At 48.7% G+C, this 20,188-nt stretch overlaps 1 protein-coding gene across 4 annotated transcripts in view; it reads left to right on the forward strand.

The window, feature by feature from the left end:
- Positions 1 to 19,867, forward strand: part of LOC140494829 (proteinase-activated receptor 3-like) — a 36,815-nt gene extending 16,948 nt beyond the window's left edge. For 2 of the 4 annotated variants that reach the window (XM_072594486.1, XM_072594488.1), the window contains one exon: positions 18,258 to 19,867. In XM_072594486.1, coding sequence (XP_072450587.1) covers positions 18,258 to 19,393 — 1,136 coding nt within the window. In that variant the 3' untranslated portion in view covers positions 19,394 to 19,867. Of the gene's footprint in view, positions 1 to 6,223; positions 6,514 to 13,917; positions 14,065 to 18,257 lie in introns of those variants that run through there. The other 2 variants (XM_072594489.1, XM_072594487.1) reach the window with 2 other exon arrangements.
- The last annotated feature ends 321 nt before the right edge of the window (positions 19,868 to 20,188 follow it).

The raw sequence follows: 20,188 nt of genomic DNA on the forward strand, positions 1-20,188 counted from the left end.
ATAGAGACACAAACAGTGTCACCCTTCCAACACACAAATTGCTACTTTCGGTACATTGGATACATTTGTTTTCTTAAATTTAATTAACGACGGTAATCATATGGTATATAATAATCAGTTTGATCCATTATGTCTGGATTTTAGCCTCTGTGCTAACCATGATCCCACTGAACGACAGCAGAATTAATGGGCTTATCCTCATGGTATTATTGCTAGACTGTTAATACAGAAATTTAGCTAATGTTCTGTGGACCGGGTTCAAATCCCACCACAGAATGGGGGAATTTGAATTCAATAAAAATATTTGGAATTAAGAATCTACTGATGACCATGAAACCATTGTTGAAAGGACCCATCTGGTGTCCTTCAGGGGAAGAAATCTGCAAACCTCACTTGGTTGCGTCTATGTGTGACTCCAGACCCACAGCAATGTGGTTGACTATGACCTGCCCTCTCAAGTGGCCTATTCAGTTCCATGGCAGCTAGAGATGGGTAATAAATGCTGTCCAGTCAGCAACACCCACATGCCACTTCTGCTCCACTGTCTAATGGTCAAACACTGGCCAAGCAGTTAGTTACAAATTGGTGAAAAATATTAAAAAGTGAAAAGAGATGCTGAGGTTCCAAAACTCCACAAATGCAGTGCCAAATTCATAGCTTTATTCCCTAAGCAATAGAGTCATCTAGTCATAGAATCATAGCCTCATAGAGTCATAGAGTATTGTATCAGAGTGTCATAGCCTCATAGAGTCACAGTCACAGAGACACGGACACACAGAGTCACAGAGACACAGAGTCACAGAGACACAGAGTCACAGAGTCATAGAGAGATAGTGTCATAGAGTCTGTAGCGTCATAGCCTCATAGAGTCTTGGAGTCATAGAGCTTACCTTGTTTACCTGGGAGAATATAACTAATAGGCCAGTTTCCGAGATTTATTGTTTACATAACCATGGAGAACAACACTGGAGAGTATATCCTGATGCAAACAAATTGATTGCAGATGGAATAGGAGAAGTAGAAAGAGGAATTCATGGAATAGCTGAAGCTGGTAAATATTTGAGTATTGCACAAAAGGACACAATTTGTCGAACATTTTTGCCTCATACTCATGAGGATAGTTCACAACTAGAGAAAACCAACATTAATAATTTATACGAGAGTGCTGATTTGTTGGCAAGTAGACAATGATTGACAGTGATGTTGCCATTGTAAATGAATCAGTTAAGGATGATTGACAGTTAACTGTCAGGCTTTGTTTAAATGTTGAATCCAACATATTGAATCTGATTGGCTAAGACATGGATCTGAAAAATGATGTTTGAATTGAAATGAATGAATTCTGCTGAATTGAAAATGTGCAGTGTGTATCTAATCAGAACTCTCCTCTCATCCATGCCAAATGTTGTTTTCCCCTTTAAACTGGTATTTCTTGCAAATTGTCCCGATGAATGTAAGATGGAATGCTTTCACAAAATGATGCCTTTTTTTCAGCAGTATCCAAGTTCTGTACTATTTCTATCAGAAAGTAAATATTTTGGGATCAGGAGTTACATTTAATGGATGGACTCGAACCCCACCAGATAATCACTACTTAGTTTACAGAGTGGAGCATTAGACAGTGATGTCATTGGGAATTCATGTGGTGATGTCATTGGGAACTGACATGGTGATGTCATTGTGGACTGATGTGATGTCATTGGGGACTGATGTGGTGATGTCATTGGGAACAGATGTGGTGATGTCATTGGGAACTGATGTGGTGATGTCATTGGGGACTGATGTGGTGATGTCAGTGGGAACTGATGTGGTGATGTCAGTGGGAACTGATGTGGTGATGTCATTGGGGACTGATGTAATGGGGACTGATGCGGTGATGTCATTGGGGACTGATGCGGTGATGTCAGTGGGGACTGATGCGGTGATGTCAGTGGGAACTGATGTGGTGATGTCAGTGGGAACTGATGTGGTGATGTCATTGGGGACTGATGTAATGGGGACTGATGCGGTGATGTCAGTGGGGACTGATGCGGTGATGTCAGTGGGAACTGATGCGGTGATGTCAGTGGGGACTGACGTGGTGATGTCAGTGGGGACTGATGCGGTGATGTCAGCGGGAACTGATGCGGTGATGTCAGTGGGAACTGATGCGGTGATGTCAGTGGGGACTGATGTGGTGATGTCATTGGGAACTGATGCGGTGATGTCAGTGAGGACTAATGCGGTGATGTCACTGGGAACTGATGTGGTGATGTCAGTGGGAACTGATGCGTTGATGTCAGTGGGGACTGATGCGGTGATGTCAGTGGAAAATGATGTGGTGATGTCATTGGGAACTGACGTGGTGATGTCAGTGGGAACTGATGCGGTGATGTCAGTGGGGACTGATGTGGTGATGTCACTGGGAACTGATGCGGTGATGTCAGTGAGGACTGATGCGGTGATGTCAGTGGGAACTGATGTGGTGATGTCATTGGGAACTGATGTGGTGATGTCAGTGAGGACCGATGCGGTGATGTCAGTGGGGACTGATGCGGTAATGTCAGTGAGGACTGATGCGGTGATGTCAGTGAGGACCGATGCGGTGATGTCAGTGTGGACTGATGTGGTGATGTCAGTGGGAACTGATGTGGTGATGTCATTGGGAACTGATGCGGTTATGTCAGTGGGAACTGATGTGGTGATGTCATTGGGAACAGATGCGGTGATGTCATTGGGGACTGATGTGGTGATGTCAGTGGGGACTGATGCGGTGATGTCAGTGAGGACTGATGCGGTGATGTCAGTGGGAACTGATGTGGTGATGTCAGTGGGAACTGATGTGGTGATGTCAGTGGGAACTGATGTGGTGATGTCATTGGGAACTGATGCAGTTATGTCAGTGGGAACTGATGTGGTGATGTCATTGGGAACAGATGCGGTGATGTCATTGGGGACTGACGTGGTGATGTCAGTGGGGACTGATGCGGTGATGTCAGTGGGAACTGATGCGTTGATGTCAGTGGGGACTGATGTGGTGATGTCATTTGGAACAGATGCAGTGATGTCATTGGGGACTGATGCAATGATGTCAGTGGGGACTGATGTGGTGATGTCAGTGGGGACTGATGCGGTGATGTCAGTGCGTACTGATGCGGTGATGTCATTGGGAACTGATGTGGTGATGTCAGTGGGAACTGATGTGGTGATGTCATTGGGAACTGATGCGGTTATGTCAGTGGGAACTGATGTGGTGATGTCATTGGGAACAGATGCGGTGATGTCATTGGGGACTGATGTGGTGATGTCAGTGGGGACTGATGCGGTGATGTCAGTGGGGACTGATGCGGTGATGTCAGTGGGAACTGATGTGGTGATGTCATTGGGAACTGATGCGGTTATGTCAGTGGGAACTGATGTGGTGATGTCATTGGGAACAGATGCGGTGATGTCATTGGGGACTGATATGGTGATGTCAGTGGGGACTGATGCGGTGATGTCAGTGGGGACTGATGCGGTGATGTCAGTGGGGACTGATGTGGTGATGTCAGTGAGGACTGATGCGGTGATGTCAGTGGGAACTGATGCGGTGATGTCAGTGGGAACTGATGCGGTGATGTCAGTGGGGACTGATGTGGTGATGTCATTGGGAACTGATGTGGTGATGTCAGTGGGGACTGATGTGGTGATGTCAGTGGGGACTGATGCGGTGATGTCAGTGGGAACTGATGCGGTGATGTCAGTGGGAACTGATGCGGTGATGTCAGTGGGGACTGATGTGGTGATGTCATTGGGAACTGATGTGGTGATGTCAGTGGGGACTGATGTGGTGATGTCAGTGGGGACTGATGCGGTGATGTCAGTGGGAACTGATGTGGTGATGTCAGTGGGAACTGATGTGGTGATGTCAGTGGGAACTGATGCGTTGATGTCAGTGGGGACTGATGTGGTGATGTCAGTGGGGACTGATGCGGTGATGTCAGTGGGTACTGATGCGGTGATGTCATTGGGAACTGATGTGGTGATGTCAGTGGGAACTGATGTGGTGATGTCAGTGGGAACTGATGCGGTGATGTCAGTGGGGACTGATGTGGTGATGTCAGTGGGGATTGATGTGGTGATGTCATTAGGAACTGATGTGGTGATGTCAGTGGGGATTGATGTGGTGATGTCAGTGGGGACTGATGTGGTGATGTCAGTGGGGACTGATGTGGTGATGTCATTAGGAACTGATGTGGTGATATCAGTGGGGACTGATGTGGTGATGTCAGTGGGGCTGATGTGGTGATGTCAGTGGGGACTGATGTGGTGATGTCATTAGGAACTGATGTGGTGATGTCAGTGGGGACTGATGTGGTGATGTCAGTGGGAACTGATGTGGTGATGTCATTAGGAACTGATGTGGTGATGTCAGTGGGGACTGATGTGGTGATGTCAGTGGGGACTGATGTGGTGATGTCATTAGGAACTGATGTGGTGATGTCAGTGGGGACTGATGTGGTGATGTCATTAGGAACTGATGTGGTGATGTCAGTGGGGACTGATGCAGTGATGTGTTGAGAGCTGCCACACTGAGAAGTTGGATTACTCCGTGTTGTGAATTTCACAGCGTGGGAATCTGAGACTGGTGAACATCATCATTTTTCATCATTATATTTTTATACCATTTTTCCCCTTTTCAGCTCATTCTCTCGAAGCCAATTGTTTCTCATGCTTTCATTAGTTAAACTGAAATGATAGGAATTCCTGTTCATGTGTCAGCTCTTTCCAATATTTAGCTGCAGGTTTTCTGAGCAGTCCTCACAAATTCCTTCATTTGGGAATATAATTGGGGTTCTACCAATTTCCTCCTTTTCTTTCCCTTCAAACATTCCTGTAGGATTTGGGACTTGCAGGAAATGGAAAAGCACAGCAGGTCAGGCAGCATCTGAGGAGCAGGAGGGTCGACATTTCGGGCATAAACCTTTCATCAGGAATGGAAGTGGTAGGTTGGGGGTGAGGAATGAATGGAGCAGAGAAATAAATAGGAGAGTGGGGTGGAATTCCGCTCCAGCGACAGATTCAACACAGACGTCTATTTCAAACCCACCGACTCCAACAGCTACCTGCACTACACCTCCTCCCATCCCCCCTCTTGTAAAACGCTACCCCTTGCTCCCAATTCCTCTGCATCCACCATATCTGCTCCCAGGAGGAGCAAATCCACTCCAGAACATCCCAGATAGCCTCCAACTTCAAGGATTGCAATTTCCCCTCCCACGTGGTCAACAACGCCCTCCAACGCATCTCAATACATCCCGTACCTCTGCCCTTGAACCCCACCCCTCCAACTTCAACAAGGATAGACCCCCCTCCCCCGGGTCCTCACCTTCCACCCCACCAATCTCTGAGATACACCACGTCATCCTCCACCATTTCCACCCCCTACAGTCAGATCCCACTACCAGAGATATATTTCCCTCCCCACCCCTATCAGTATTCTGCAGAGATCATTCCCTCCATGATTCCCTCGTTGGGTCCACGTGCCCCCAAGGAATGTTTTAGGGAACATCTCTGGGACAAATGCACCAAATAACCCCACTCACCCCATGGCCAAACACTTCAACTCCCCCTCCTACTCCACCAATGACATGCAAGTCCTGGGCCTCCTCTACCGCCAAATCCAAGCCACCCGACACCTGGAGGAAGAATCCCTCAGCTTCTGCCTCAGGACCCTCCACCCCCAAGGCAACAATGTGGATTTCCCCAGTTTCCTCATTCCACCCCCCTGCACCTTATCCCAGTCCCAACCTTCCAACTTGGCACAGCCCTCTTGAACTGTCCTACCTGTCCATCTTCCTTCCCACCTATCTGCTGTACCCTCCTCTCTGACCTATCACCATCACCCACCACCTGCATCTGCCTATTGCTTTCCTAGCTACCTTCCCCCCAGGCCCACCTCCACCCACACCTATTTATCTCTGAGCCCTATACCTGCACCCACCCCAAAACGTCAATTCTCCTGCTCCTCGGATGCTGCCTGACCAGCTGTGCTTTTCCAGCACCACACTTTTCATCTCTGACTCTCCAGTATCTGCAGTCCTCAGTTTCTCTCTGAGTTGTAGGAAATGCCTTGTTAATATTTATTACTCAAGTGTTGCAACATTCCTGCTGCAAGATAAACGGCAGGAGCAGGGAGAGCAGGAAAGAGGACGGATTAAATTCCTCCAATATTTCCCAACTTTTGGAAAGCAGACTTACAGCTTTAGCCCCATCTCCTAATGGTCCTTTAAATTCCAAAAATCCTTTCCAGAAGTCTGGATCCAATAGATAAAGGATATCAAGCTGTTGATGTTTATACAGCTTGAAGACATTGTTCAGTGAGCTGCTTCCTCCAGCGGGTCCACTCCTGAAAGCTGGCCACTCTCTACAGAGGCTGCTGTGTTGCTCAGAGCCTGAAGTTGAAGCTGACTGAGATGAAGTGTACCTTGTTGCTGCTGACTCCGTTGTTAATCCTGCCTGCTGTACCAGCTGACAGCTCTGTGGATTATGACGGTAAGAATTTTCTGCTTTCATTCCTGCTGAGATGTAACAAGATCACATCAGCTGCGCAGCCACTGAGTTTGAGGAGTGTTTGCCAGTGTTTTTTATATCCCACAAAACCAGGATCAGGAAATGCCTGAAATGAGCTTTCATTCAGAGTTACATAAATGATCGGATGTGAATATAGGAGGTATGTTTAGTAAGCTTGAAGACGTCAGGTGCAGTGGACAGTGAAGAAGGTTACCTCAGAATACAACAGGATCTTGATCAGATGGGCCAATGGGCCGTGGAGTGGCAGAGGGAATTTAAATTAGATAAATGCAAGGTGCTGCATTATGGAAAAGCAAATCAGAGCAGGACTTATACACTAAATGGTAAGGTCCTAGGGAGAGTTTCTGAACAAAGAGACCTTGGAGTGCAGGTTCATAGCTCCTTGAAAGTGAAGTTGCAGGTAGATAGGTAGAAGGTGTTTGGTATGCTTTCCTTTATTGGTCAGAGTATTGAGTACAGGAGTTGCGAGGTCATGTTGCGGCTGTACAGGACATTGGTTAGGCCACTGTTGGAATATTGCGTGCAATTCTGGTCTCCTTCCTATCGGAAAGATGTTGTGAAACTTGACAGGGTTCAGAAAAGATTTACAAGGATGTTGCCAGGGTTGGAGGATTTGAGCTATAGGGAGAGGCTGAATAGGCTGGGGCTGTTTTCCCTGGAGCGTCGGAGACTGAGGGGTGACCTTATAGAGGTTTATAAAATCACGAGGCGCATGGATAGGATAAATAGACGAGTTCTTTTCCCTGGGGTGGGGTAGTCCAGAACTAGAGGGGCATAGGTTTAGGGTGAGAGGAGAAAGATATAAAAGAGACCTAAGGGGCAACTTTTTCACACAGAGGGTGGTATGTGTATGGAATGAGCTGCCAGAGGATGTGGTGGAGGCTGGTACAATTGCAACATTTAAGAGGCATTTGGATGGGTATATGAATAGGAAGGGTTTGGAGGAATATGGGCCGGGTGCTGGCAGGTGGGACTAGATTGGGTTGGGATATCTGGTCAGCATGGACGGGTTGGACCGAAGGGTCTGTTTCCATGCTATACATCTCTATGACTCTATGATTCTAAAGGCTCTCACAGAACTGTGGTTAATAACAGGATAAAAAGGACTGCACCGAGCAGGAGAGAAAACTATCCAGCCAGCCAGAGAGAGGGAGGGAGAGGAGGGAGAGGAGGGAGAGCAGAGAGAGGAGGGAGGGGAGGGAGAGGAGGGAGAGCAGAGAGAGGAGGGAGAGCAGAGAGAGGAGGGAGGGGAGGGAGGGGAGGGAGAGGAGGGAGGGGAGGGAGGGGAGGGAGAGGAGGGAGAGGAGGGAGGGGAGGGAGGGGAGGGAGAGGAGGGAAGGGAGGGAGAGCAGAGAGAGGAGGGAGGGGAGGGAGAGGAGGGAGAGGAGGGAGGGGAGGGAGAGGAGGGAGAGCAGAGAGAGGAGGGAGGGGAGGGAGAGCAGGGAGAGGAGGGAGGGGAGGGAGGGGAGGGAGGGGAGGGAGAGCAGAGAGAGGAGGGAGAGCAGGGAGAGGAGGGAGGGGAGGGAGGGGAGGGAGAGCAGAGAGAGGAGGGAGGGGAGGGAGAGCAGGGAGAGGAGGGAGGGGAGGGAGGAGAGGGAGAGGAGGGAGAGCAGAGAGAGGAGGGAAGGGAGGGAGGGGAGGGAGAGGAGGGAGAGCGGGGAGAGGAGGGAGGGGAGGGAGAGGAGGGAGAGCAGAGAGAGCAGAGAGAGGAGGAAGAGGAGGGAGAGCAGGGAGAGGAGGGAGGGGAGGGAGGGGAGGGAGGGGAGGGAGAGGAGGGAGAGCAGAGAGAGGAGGGAGGGGAGGGAGAGGAGGGAGAGCAGAGAGAGGAGGGAGGGGAGGGAGAGGAGGGAGAGCAGGGAGAGAGAGAGAGGGGAGGGAGAGGAGGGAGAGCAGGGAGAGAGAGAGAGGGGGGAGAGGACGAGGCTGGTAACAAAACAGGTGAAGAGCTGGAAAAGTTTGGACTTTGGTATTGAGGTGATTTGAGCTGGATTGAGGGCAGGGGAGAGGGAAGGTTCCAGAAGTTCTGGTTTGTTCAACATCTCTAAGGGAAATGTCAGGAACACCACTGGCACTTGAGGTTGGGAGTGGTGACTGTGGAGAGTGAAGCTCTGGGGACTCACCAAGAGAATGATAACATCTCACAGTCAATGTTCCTGAAAGGAAGGAAGTGATGGGCTTCTGAAAGATAAGCTGATAACAGGGCAGCCCTCTGAGACAAGCTAATGATGGCAATGGAATGCAATTTGCAAAGTTTGAAAAATGTTTTCTCAGAGTGAACGTGCAGAAATATTATACAATGAACAGAAGGACGGAGCAGGGAAGAAAGTGAGTGGAAGTTAGAACAGCAACTGAGCTGTGGGAGAAACACAGCCTGTATGTGAGCTGGACCTTCAGCCTCACTCCCTGCAATAAAGCCCCTTGTGTTAAAGCTAACTGTCATGCATCAGTCTGAAGATATTGTTTAATCCACCTGGTCAGAGGTGGTATGACACTATCACAGAGACACAAACGTCCTATACACCTGTCTGAATAAAACTGTTTATGTTTTGATTCACACAATGTAATGTATTCCTGAGAATTGCTGGATGGTTTTATATACAATTTACAAATTAACAATCATTACATAGAGTGAGCAGATTGAAATGAGATTGTTTGATCCAGTTTACATGGGCAGGGCTTTGGAATAGTCATGCAGATAGGTTGTGTGTAAAACAGCTGCAGTTCTCTATCAGTATCTGTGAATGGACTTCAGCGTCAGGTCTTTCAATTCCCCTGGTAACTCTTTGTTACCTGATCTTGTTTGGGGGATAGTTTATTGCTCCCGCACACCAACCTTTCCTGCCCCTGGTAATAAAACCTGTTGATGGCACCGGATCATTACCAACCATGCCACAAACAACGTCTTCCTGCATTACAATAAATATTAAAAACATGAGAACATAAGGACTAGGAGCAGGAGGAGGCCACTCAGCCCCTCCAGCCTGCTCTGACATTCAGTACAATCATGGCTGATCTCAACTCAGCCTCAACTCCACTTTCCTGCCCACTCTCCATAACCCTTCACCCATTCTTCATTGTCTGCCTCCTCCTTACACTTACTCAATGTCTCAATGTCTCCATAACCCTTCACCCATTCTTCATTGTCTGCTTCCTCCTTACACTTTTTATGGTCATTTAAGCGAGCATTGGACAAGCATATGGAGGTTATTGGGTTAGTGTAGGTTAGGTAGGCTTCGGTCGGCGCAACATCGAGGGCTGAAGGGCCTGTACTGCGCTGTATTTTCTATGTTCTATGTTCTATGTTCTTACTCAATGTCCCAGCACCCACTGCACTCTGGGGAGTGAATTCCACAGATTCACAACTCTTCGAGACAAGTAATTTCTCCTCAACTCTGTTTTAAATCTGCCGCCCCTTACCTTAAAACTATGACCTCTCATTCCAGATTGACCCCACATGAGAAAACATCCTCTCGACATCTGCTCTGTCAATCCCCTTTGGCATCTTACATCCCTCAGTTAGACCTCGTCTCATTCTTATAAACTCCAGAAACTATCGGTTTAAACTTCTACATCTCTCCTCATAAGACAAACCGCTCATCTCTGGGATCAATGCAGTGGTCTTCCTCCGAACTGCCTCAGATGCAACTCCATCCCTTTTTAAATGAGGGCAGCAAGGTGTACACTATATCCCAGGGGTGGTCTCACTAAAGCCTTTTACTGTCACAGCAACAATGTGTAACCACCCGTTTGCTAATACAATCAGGATTACATGATTTTAAGTATTTTTATATATTAATTTTAATTTTACTTTAATGTTTTTCTCAAAGTACGCTGTGAATTAACGAATCTTGATTTATTTGTGTCATTATCACAATTTGACACATCGCCTTGACAATTTATTGATAAAACAATTTAACAAAATTTGACACTTTCCTAAGAAGAAAAGGATTAAGAGGAAATGGTGAGCAGAAAATTGTACAAAAGACATAGATTAGTCATTTCATTGTTTTCTGCTGTTAAACACATGTCTTTCCTTAAGGCAATGTTTAATATCCAGCAGGATTCAGTATTTAATTATTGACAGATTTCACAACACTCTGAATGTGAGGAACCCAGAGCACAGCTTCCAAAAAGCTTTTGGACAGATAAAGCAAGATGTAACTGTGCAGTTTGGGAGTTGGGATTTGGGGATTTTGTCATGAAACCCTCAAATGGTTAATGGAGTTGGTATTGTGTGGGTGAGAGTGAGACTGACTGAGCACAGTGTCTGTATGATGTCCATTTGTCTGCAGCTGGAAAGAATATCAGATGTTGTCAGAGATGGGGGTGTAGTGTCATAATAATGTCACCAGATTAAAAATTCAGGGGTCACAGGCTACTCCCCAGGGAACGTAAGTTCAAATCCCACAGTAGCAGCTGGGGTGGAATATAGATTCATTTCATAAATCTGGAAATTGAAGCAATGGTCAAATATCAGAAAACCCACCTGGTTCATTACTGTCCTTTAGGGATGGAAATCTGCCATCCTCACCTGGACTGGCCGACATATGACTGCAGACTCGCAGCAACATCGTCACTCATAACTGCTCTCTGAAACAACCGAATGATCGAATCAGTTCAAGGACAATTAACGATGAGCAATAAATGATGGTCTGGTCAGAATGCTGACATTTCCTGCATAATTAAAGGATATATGGTAGACAACCCAGGCTTAATTCGGGTGCCTGGGGAATGGCGATTTTCAGTCTCAGATGCAATGACCCTGAAACTGAGAATATCCAGCAGAGTTTGGGTTGAAAACAACTTTATGAAATAAAATTCTGAAAGGAATAGGATTGTGAGAGAAATGGTTTAAGCTGAAATCATGGAGCCTGACAAGAGGACTGTGACTGAGCGAGTGAGGTTACCGTGAAGGCCAGAGAAGATATTCCTGCAGGAAATACAGGCTCTTCCCTTTCCTGTAGAACAACTGGAAATCATCTTGCAGCCACATTGTAATGGGGTTTGTTTTTAAAATGTCAAAAAGGAAGTCGCTTTGTGCTAGTGCTAGAGTCATAGGAACGATAGACAGACATTAAACTGGATATTATTGGAAAATTAACCAAAACAACTCAGATTTCCTGGAAATGACAACCAGTTTCCATGTGTTTATCAAGTTCAAAACATACCATCACCACAACAGAGATCCTACTCCTGATCCCTCACCGTCATTCCCAGCAATTCAATCTTCTTCGGGTATTCAACCGCTAGTGGCTGTCAATTTTTTTCAGCATCAGGCAGAACGTCCAGAATAAAGCTCCCTCCACACTGTCCCCCATCAAACACTCCCAGGACAGGTACAGCACGGGGTTAGATACAGAGTAAAGCTCCCTCTACACTGTCCCCCATCAAACACTCCCAGGACAGGTACAGCACGGGGTTAGATACAGAGTAAAGCTCCCTCTACACTGTCCCCCATCAAACACTCCCAGCACAGGGACAGCACAAGGTTAGATACAGAGTAAAGCTCTCTCTACACTGTCCCCCATCAAACACTCCCAGGACAGGGACAGCACAAGGTTAGATACAGAGTAAAGCTCCCTCCACACTGTCCCCATCAAACACTCCCAGGACAGGGACAGCACGGGGTTAGATACAGAGTAAAGCTCCCTCCACACTGTTCCCCCATCAAACACTCCCAGGACAGGGACAGCACAGGGTTAGATACAGAGTAAAGCTCACTCTACACTGTCCCCATCAAACACTCCCAGGATAGGTACAGCACGGGGTTAGATACAGAGTAAAGCTCCCTCTACACTGTCCCCATCAAACACTCCCAGCACAGGGACAGCACAAGGTTAGATACAGAGTAAAGCTCCCTCCATACTGTCCCCCATTAAACACTCGCAGGACATGGACAGCACGGGGTTAGATACCGAGTAAAGCTCGCTCTACACTGTCCTCCATCAAACACTCCCAGCACAGGGACAGCACAAGGTTAGATACAGAGTAAAGCTCGCTCTACACTGTCCCCATCAAACACTCCCAGGACAGGTACAGCACGGGGTTAGATACAGAGTAAATCTCCCTCCACGCTGTCCCCATCAAACAGTCCCAGGACAGGTACAGCACGGGGTTAGATACAGAGTAAAGCTCCCTCCACACTGTCCCCCATCAAACACTCCCAGGGACAGGGACAGGGACAGGGACAGGGACAGGGACAGGGACAGGGTCAGGGTCAGAGTTAGGTAAAAGTTCCTTGTACACTTTTAAAATGAACGTAAAGCTCTCTTTAATCTTTCCTACTAAAAGTGAAGCTTCCTTGTACTGACCCCATCAAAGACTCCCAGGACAGGTACAACATAGCATTAGATACACAGTAAAGTTCCTTCAAATCATTCAGTTTAACTATCCAAAATGTGTATAGTCAATATTTATTTGTGGGATGTGGGTGTTTCTGGCTGGGCCCAGCATTTATTGCCCATCCCTAGTTGCCCCTTGAGAAGGTAGGATTGACCCACAATGCCCTTTGGGAGGGAATTCCGGGATTTTGACCCAGTGACGGTGAAGGAACAGTGATGTATTTCCAAGTCAGGATGGTGAGGGGAACTTGCAGGGGATGGTGTTCCCATGTCCTTCTGGATAGGAGTGGTTATGGGCTTACAAGATGGTGTCAAAGTAGTTTTAGTGAATGTCCTGCAGACAATACACACCGCTGCTTCTGAACATTTGTGGATGAGGTGCCAATTATATGGGCTACTTTGTCCTGGATGTTGGGGAGTATTCCATCACATTCCTTGTGCCTTTTAGATGGTGTACAGGATTTGGAGAGTCAGGCGGTGAGGTACTGCTGCGGTATTGCTTGGAGAAAGTGAGGACTGCAGATGCTGGAGATCAGAGTCTAGATTAGAGTGGAGCTGGAAAAGAACAGCAGGTCAGGCAGCATCCGAGGAGCAGGAGGATTGATGTTTCAGGCTCAAGCCGTTCAGAGGGGCTTATGCCCAAAATGCCAATTCTCCTGCTCCTTGGATGCTGCCTGATCAGCTGTGCTTTTCCAGCACTACACTCTTCGACACAATATTCTTAGCCTCTGAGCTGCTCTTGCAGCCGCAGCGTTTATGTGGTGAGTCCAGTTGAGTTTCTGATCAATGGTAAGCCCCAGGATGTGATGGGATTCAGTGATGATTACACCATTAAATATTAGGGGATGAAGGTTAAACTCTCTCTTGCTGGTGATGGTCATTGTCTGGCATGTGTGTGGCGTAAATGTTACTTGCCACTTGTCGGTCCAAGCCTGGATATGGTCCAGGTCTTGCTACAATTGAGCACGGAGTGTTTCAGTAACTGAGGAGTGGTGAATGCTGCTGAACATTGTGCAATCATCAGGGAACATCCCCACTTCTGGCCCTGTGATGGAGGGAAGCAGCTGAAGATAATTGAGCCTAGGACACTCCCCTGAGGAACTCCTGCTGAGATGTCCTGGAGCTGAGATGACTGACCTCCAACAGACACGACCATCTTCCTCTGTGCCAGGTATGACTCCAACCAGTGGAGAGTTTTCCCCCTGATTCCAGTCTGGTTAAGGCTCCTTGACACAATGACATGAGACTGATGGAGCAGTAATTGACCAGGTTGTATTTATCCTGCTCTTTTTGTACAGGACATACCTGGGCAATTTTCCACATTGTTGGGTACATTTATAACTGTACTGGAACAGCTTGGCTAGGGGAGGGACACATTCTGGAGCACAAGTCTTTAGTATTACTGTTGGAATATTGTCAGACCCTTTTGCAGTTACAAGTGTCTCAAACCGTTTCTTGATATCACATGAATTGAATTGGCTGGAGACTGGTCTCTGTGATGCTGGGAACCACTAGAGGAGGCCGAGATGGATCATCTACTCGGCACTTTTGGCTGAAGATTCCTGAGAAAGCTTCAGTCTTATCTTTTACACTGATGTGTTGGGCTCCTCTGTATTTGAGGATAAGGATATTTGTGGAGCCTCCTCCTCCAGTTTGCGTATCGACCAAACGACTGAACAGATGATTCCATTTCCCCACCCTCCATCTCGGCCTCACCCACCTGGTCAAGGACACCTACATCAGATTATTGTTCATAGACTTCAGTTGTGTATTCAACACCATCAATTCCTCAGCACCTGATTGGAAAGCTGAGTCTGCTGGGCCTGAATACCTCCCTCTGTAACTGGATCTGGACCTGACTGGGAGAGCTCAGTCAGTCTGGATTGGGAACTGACTCCAACACCATCACACTGAGCATGGGGGGGGGGGCCCCCCCCAAGGCTGTGTGCTCAGTCCACTGCCGTCCACCCTGCTGACACACGACTGTGCAACGATGCACAACTCGAATCACGGCATCACGTTCATTGCTCACACACCTGTAGGTGGGTCTCAACAGCAGGAATGACGAGTCAGCATACAGGGAGGAGGTGCTACAGCTAACGGACTGGTGTGGAGCCAATAACCTGACTTGGACCCTGGACGAGATGGAAGAGATGGCTGTTGACTGTAGGAGGGCACGGAGCGACCACTCTCCCCTGGACATCGACAGCTCCCCCAGGGAGATCGTGAACAGCACCAAATTTCTAGATGTCCACCTGGTGGAAAATCTCACCTGGACGCTCCACACCAGCTCCACAGCCAAGAAAACCCAGCAGCATCGCTACTTTCTGCACAGGCTGAGGAAAGCCCACCCACCCCCCCCCCCGCCCCCCAATCTCATCACATTCCACAGAGGGTTCATTGAGACTACTCTGAGCTGTTCCATCACTGCCTGGTTCGGGAATTACACTGTCTAAGTTTGTAAGACCCTACAATGGACAGTGAGGACAGCTGAGAGAATCATCAGGGTCTCTCTCCCCCCCCATTACAGACACTTATATCACACACTGCATTCGAAAGGCTAAAAACATTGTGAAAGACCCCACACACCCCTCACTCAAACTCCTCTCCTTCCTGCCCTCTGGCAGAAGATACCAGAGCATTCGGTCTCTCACGGCCAGACTGTGCAACCGTTTCTTTTCTCCCCAAGACATCAGGCTCCTTAACACAGTATGACTGGACTCTTTCCCATCAGAAAGTCTTTGCACAACTTTGAATTGCTCTTGAACAATGCCTATTATTTATCATTCTTCCATTACACTGTAACTTGCGTGTTTTGTGCTTCTTATGCACCTTAGGCCATGTACGAGTGTGTAGTTTGTGCTGTCCATGTAGCACCCTCGGGCCTGGTGGAACACTGTCTCAGTTGTATATGGGAGAAATGATAAATAAAAGCTACTTGACTCCAGTGAGATGTTTCATTGCCAACCACCATTCATGGCATGATGTGGAAGAACTGCAGAGCTTCACACTGATCCATTGGTTGTGGGATTGCTCAGCTCTGTCTATCACTTGCTGCTTCTGCAAGTAATCCTGTCTGGTAGTTTCACCAAGTTGATGCCTCAATTTCAGATATCCTGGTAGGAGCTGCTCCTGACATGCCCTCCCGCACTCTCCATTGAACCAGGATTGATGTCCTTGCTTGATGGTAGTGGTTGACAGGGAGATATGCTGGGTTATGAGATTGCAGATTGTGCTGGAGTACAATTCTGCTGTTGTTGATTGCCCACAGCACCTCATGGATGCCCTTCATGAGTTGCAAGATCCGTCTGAAATGTATTCCAGTTGGCACACACACAATTGGCAGCTACTTGACCACATCATTGTCCACGTGAGGAACCACAAGGATGTTTTCCAGTTGACCCTGCCAGCATCTGACCACTGCTGGACTGGCCTTTGCTTCATTCAGGCATCTGTCACCATCAGCCTGGCCTGTAACCACCAACAGCGACAGAGAAACTGCGGCAGGCCATTAAAGGGCAATGGAGTGTGAAGATAGACAGACTCAGACAGCACCTCACAGACAACCCTGCGCTCCCCGGTCAGGATACACAAACAGTGTCCAACACATCATCATTAGGAGATTACTGTGAAGACCCTCAATGTTACCTGACTAGGAAAAACTGAAATTAGTTCGATGAGAAAAAACAGGAAATCCTGGAGCTACAAAAATGCAAACACAAGTTGTTGCTGAACTGCAACCAACACTCCAGGGGAAAGAAGTAGATCTCCAGACAAATAAAAGCTTTGGTCCAACAGTTAAAAAAAAGCCTATTATCTGAGCAAAGGATTATGGGTGGGAAGTGGAGATGCAGCAACTCCATGACAGCAACTTCTTCCAGACCACTCAGAGCTCCGAGTTCAAAGACCAAACCCAAAAAGATCTGAGGACAGAGATACACATGATCCCCTCAATTGTAATGTTCTCAAGCACTCCCACAGCATTGACCCTCCGACAGTGCAGCACTCCCTCAGCACTGACCCTCTGACAGTGCAGCACTCCCTCAGCACTGACCCTCCGACAGTGCAGCACTCCCTCAGCACTGACCCTCCGACAGTGCGGCACTCCCTCAGCACTGACTCTCCAACAGTGCAGCACTCCCTCAGCACTGACCCTCCGACAGTGCAGCACTCCCTCAGCACTGACCCTCCGACAGTGCGGCACTCCCTCAGCACTGACCCTCCGACAGTGCAGCACTCCCTCAGCACTGACCCTCCGACAGTGCAGCACTCCCTCAGCACTGACCCTCCGACAGTGCAGCACTCCCTCAGCATTGACCCTCTGACAGTGCAGCACTCCCTCAGCACTGACCCTCCGACAGTGCAGCACTCCCTCAGCACTGACCCTCCGACAGTGCGGCACTCCCTCAGCACTGACTCTCCAACAGTGCAGCACTCCCTCAGCACTGACCCTCCGACAGTGCGGCACTCCCTCAGCACTGACCCTCTAACAGTGCAGCACTCCCTCAGCATTGACCCTCCGACAGTGCGGCACTCCCTCAGCACTGACTCTCCGACAGTGCAGCACTCCCTCAGCATTGACCCTCTGACAGTGCGGCACTCCCTCAGCACTGACCCTCCGACAGTGCGGCACTCCCTCAGCAATGACCCTCCGACAGTGCGGCACTCCCTCAGCATTGACCCTCCGACAGTGCAGCACTCCCTCAGCAATGACCCTCCGACAGTGCGGCACTCCCTCAGCACTGACCCTCCGACAGTGCAGCACTCCCTCAGCACTGACCCTCCGACAGTGCGGCGCCCCCTCTGTGTTATCAGAAAGGAATTTTTTTTACTTTGGCCTTTTTTTAAAAGAATCTGATCAGAAATGTTATTACACAAGTCTGGAGCACATGGGACTGGAAGCTGAGCCTCCTAGCCCAGATGAAGGGACACTACCACTGCAGCACAAGAGGGCTCTCAAAGCCCACATCTTTTCCTGATTGTTGCTTTACAAGGTACTCTCTGGGTCTGCTTTTCTGGGCCACTATGGGACACAGTCTGGAGGTTCATAAATCTGTTTTCCCCAAATCACCTGTCATTAATTGCATGTTTGATTTTTTACAGTGAGACCAAAAGTGACATTTATGATAATGTTTGGGCTCAGCTTTGAAACATAAAAATTAAAATGGCAGTGGCTGAAGTATTGATTCTTTAAAGGGAGTTCGGTGATGCTCAGGACAATAGGATGGATTCGATACTGCTTTAAGGGAACTATCTTTGGCACTGTGGGCCGAATGGTCTCCTTTGGTATTTTAATACATTAATTTTGTCATTAATGTGAAAATAATATGTTAATTTTTTTGTCTTTTCTGTTACTCTGTTTAGAGTATGATGATTACTCCGATAATGATCCACCAGCTCCCCCAGTGAAGGGTTCAATCCCGAGCACGGCTGATATCATGAGGACGTTTACTGCTGTGCGTAAAACTCTGAATGGTTCCAATTACACAGTGTGGGTGGTGCGTGAACGAGCCTCACAGTTACTTTCTGGACCCCTCACCACTGCCACCATCCCAGCTCTCTACACCCTGGTCTTTGTCATCGGCCTTCCATCCAATGGCCTGGGGCTTTGGGTCTTGGCAACCAGAGTCCGGAAATTACCATCCACCATCTTCCTGATGAACCTGGCTGTAGCTGACCTGCTCCTGTGCCTCGTGCTGCCGTTCAAAATTCACTATCACTTCCTGGGCAACCACTGGCTCTTTGGTGAGGCTCTGTGTCGGACAATGACCGCCTTCTTCTACGGGAACATGTACTGCTCCGTCCTGCTGCTCACCTTCATCAGTGTGGACAGATACTTCGCTCTGGTCCACCCGTTTCTCTCCAAACGATTCCGGGGCAATGGCTTCGCTGTCAGGAGCTGTTGTGTGATTTGGCTGCTTGTTGTCATTGCCATGTTACCGTTTCTCCTCCGCAGACAGACCTATCCAATCCAGAACCTCAACATCACCACCTGCCATGATGCCTTACCCCTGGAAAGTCTAAATGACTATTTCTTCTATTATTTTGTGTGTCTGGTTGGCTTGGGCTTTGTTGTTCCTTGCTGTGTGACAGTGTTTTGCTATGGCTCTGTCATCTGGACCCTGATCCAGACAGAGAGACGCTATGTCCATGCTGCAGTGCTCACAGGGCTGATCCTGCTGGTGTTTGTGGTCTGCTTTGCCCCTAGTAATTGCATTTTGCTCATTCACCACTCAGAGTACCTGCAGCACCAAAGCAGTAAGCTGTATATTTATTACATGATAGCTCTGGTCCTCAGTAGCTGCAGCAGCTCCATCAACCCCTTCATTTATTATTATGTTTCCGATGAGTTTCGAGCCAAAGTGAAACGCGTCATTTACTGTCGGAAAGTCAAAGACAGGACCTTCTCAGGTAAAACGTCTCAGGAGCTTCTGTCTACGAGCACCTACTCACCATCCACACAGACCACAAGCTCCACAAGGGACAGGTCCAAAAACTGAACAAACCCAAAGTCTGCTCACAGTACCTCGCAGGCCCAGACACATCACCAGATGGAAAATAATCCCAATCAGTCAATCCAAACAGATTCTGAATCCCCCAAAGTCATCATTTTGGAATTTAGAAAATAGAAGTGTTTGGTGTGTGTGTGTGTGTGTGGTGAGGGGGGAGGGTGAAGGGGATCAGGTTAGATTCCAAGCCCCTGAATCAGTCCAGCTGAGCTGCTGTCAGCTTCCTCTCCATGGGATCAGCCTGTCCCCGGTTTGTCAATGCTCTTTCAGTCTGACTCGTACAGGGATACACCGCCTGCAGCAGCTGCAGCATGAGCCTGTACCTCCTAATCCAGACATAGGGATACTACCGCTGTGCCAGAAAGTATCTGTCCAGATTTGAACTGGGATCACAGGGCTCCCCCTTCCCCCCACCCTCTGTCCCACCCCCACTTCCCCACTCACCCTCCCTTCCATCCCCCACTGTCCCCCCTCCCCCACTGTTCCCCCTCCCCCAGTGTCCCTCCCTTCCATCCCCTACTGTCACCCCATCCCCACTGTTACTCCTCCCCCACTGTCCCTCCCTCTCCTTCCCCCACACCCCCTCCCTCCCCCACGGTCCCTCCCTCTCCCTCCTCCGCCGACCCTCCCCCTCCTTCCTCCACGGTCCCTCCCCCTCCCTCCCCTACTGTCCGTCCCTCTCCCTCCCCCACTGTCCCACCCCCTCCCTCCCCCACTGTCCCACCCCCTCCCTCATAGTCCCTCCCCCTCCCTCCCCACTGTCCTCCCTCCCCCACTGTTCCCCCT

The sequence above is a fragment of the Chiloscyllium punctatum genome, chromosome 24 (genome assembly GCF_047496795.1).
Source record: "Chiloscyllium punctatum isolate Juve2018m chromosome 24, sChiPun1.3, whole genome shotgun sequence".
NCBI lineage: Eukaryota > Metazoa > Chordata > Chondrichthyes > Orectolobiformes > Hemiscylliidae > Chiloscyllium > Chiloscyllium punctatum.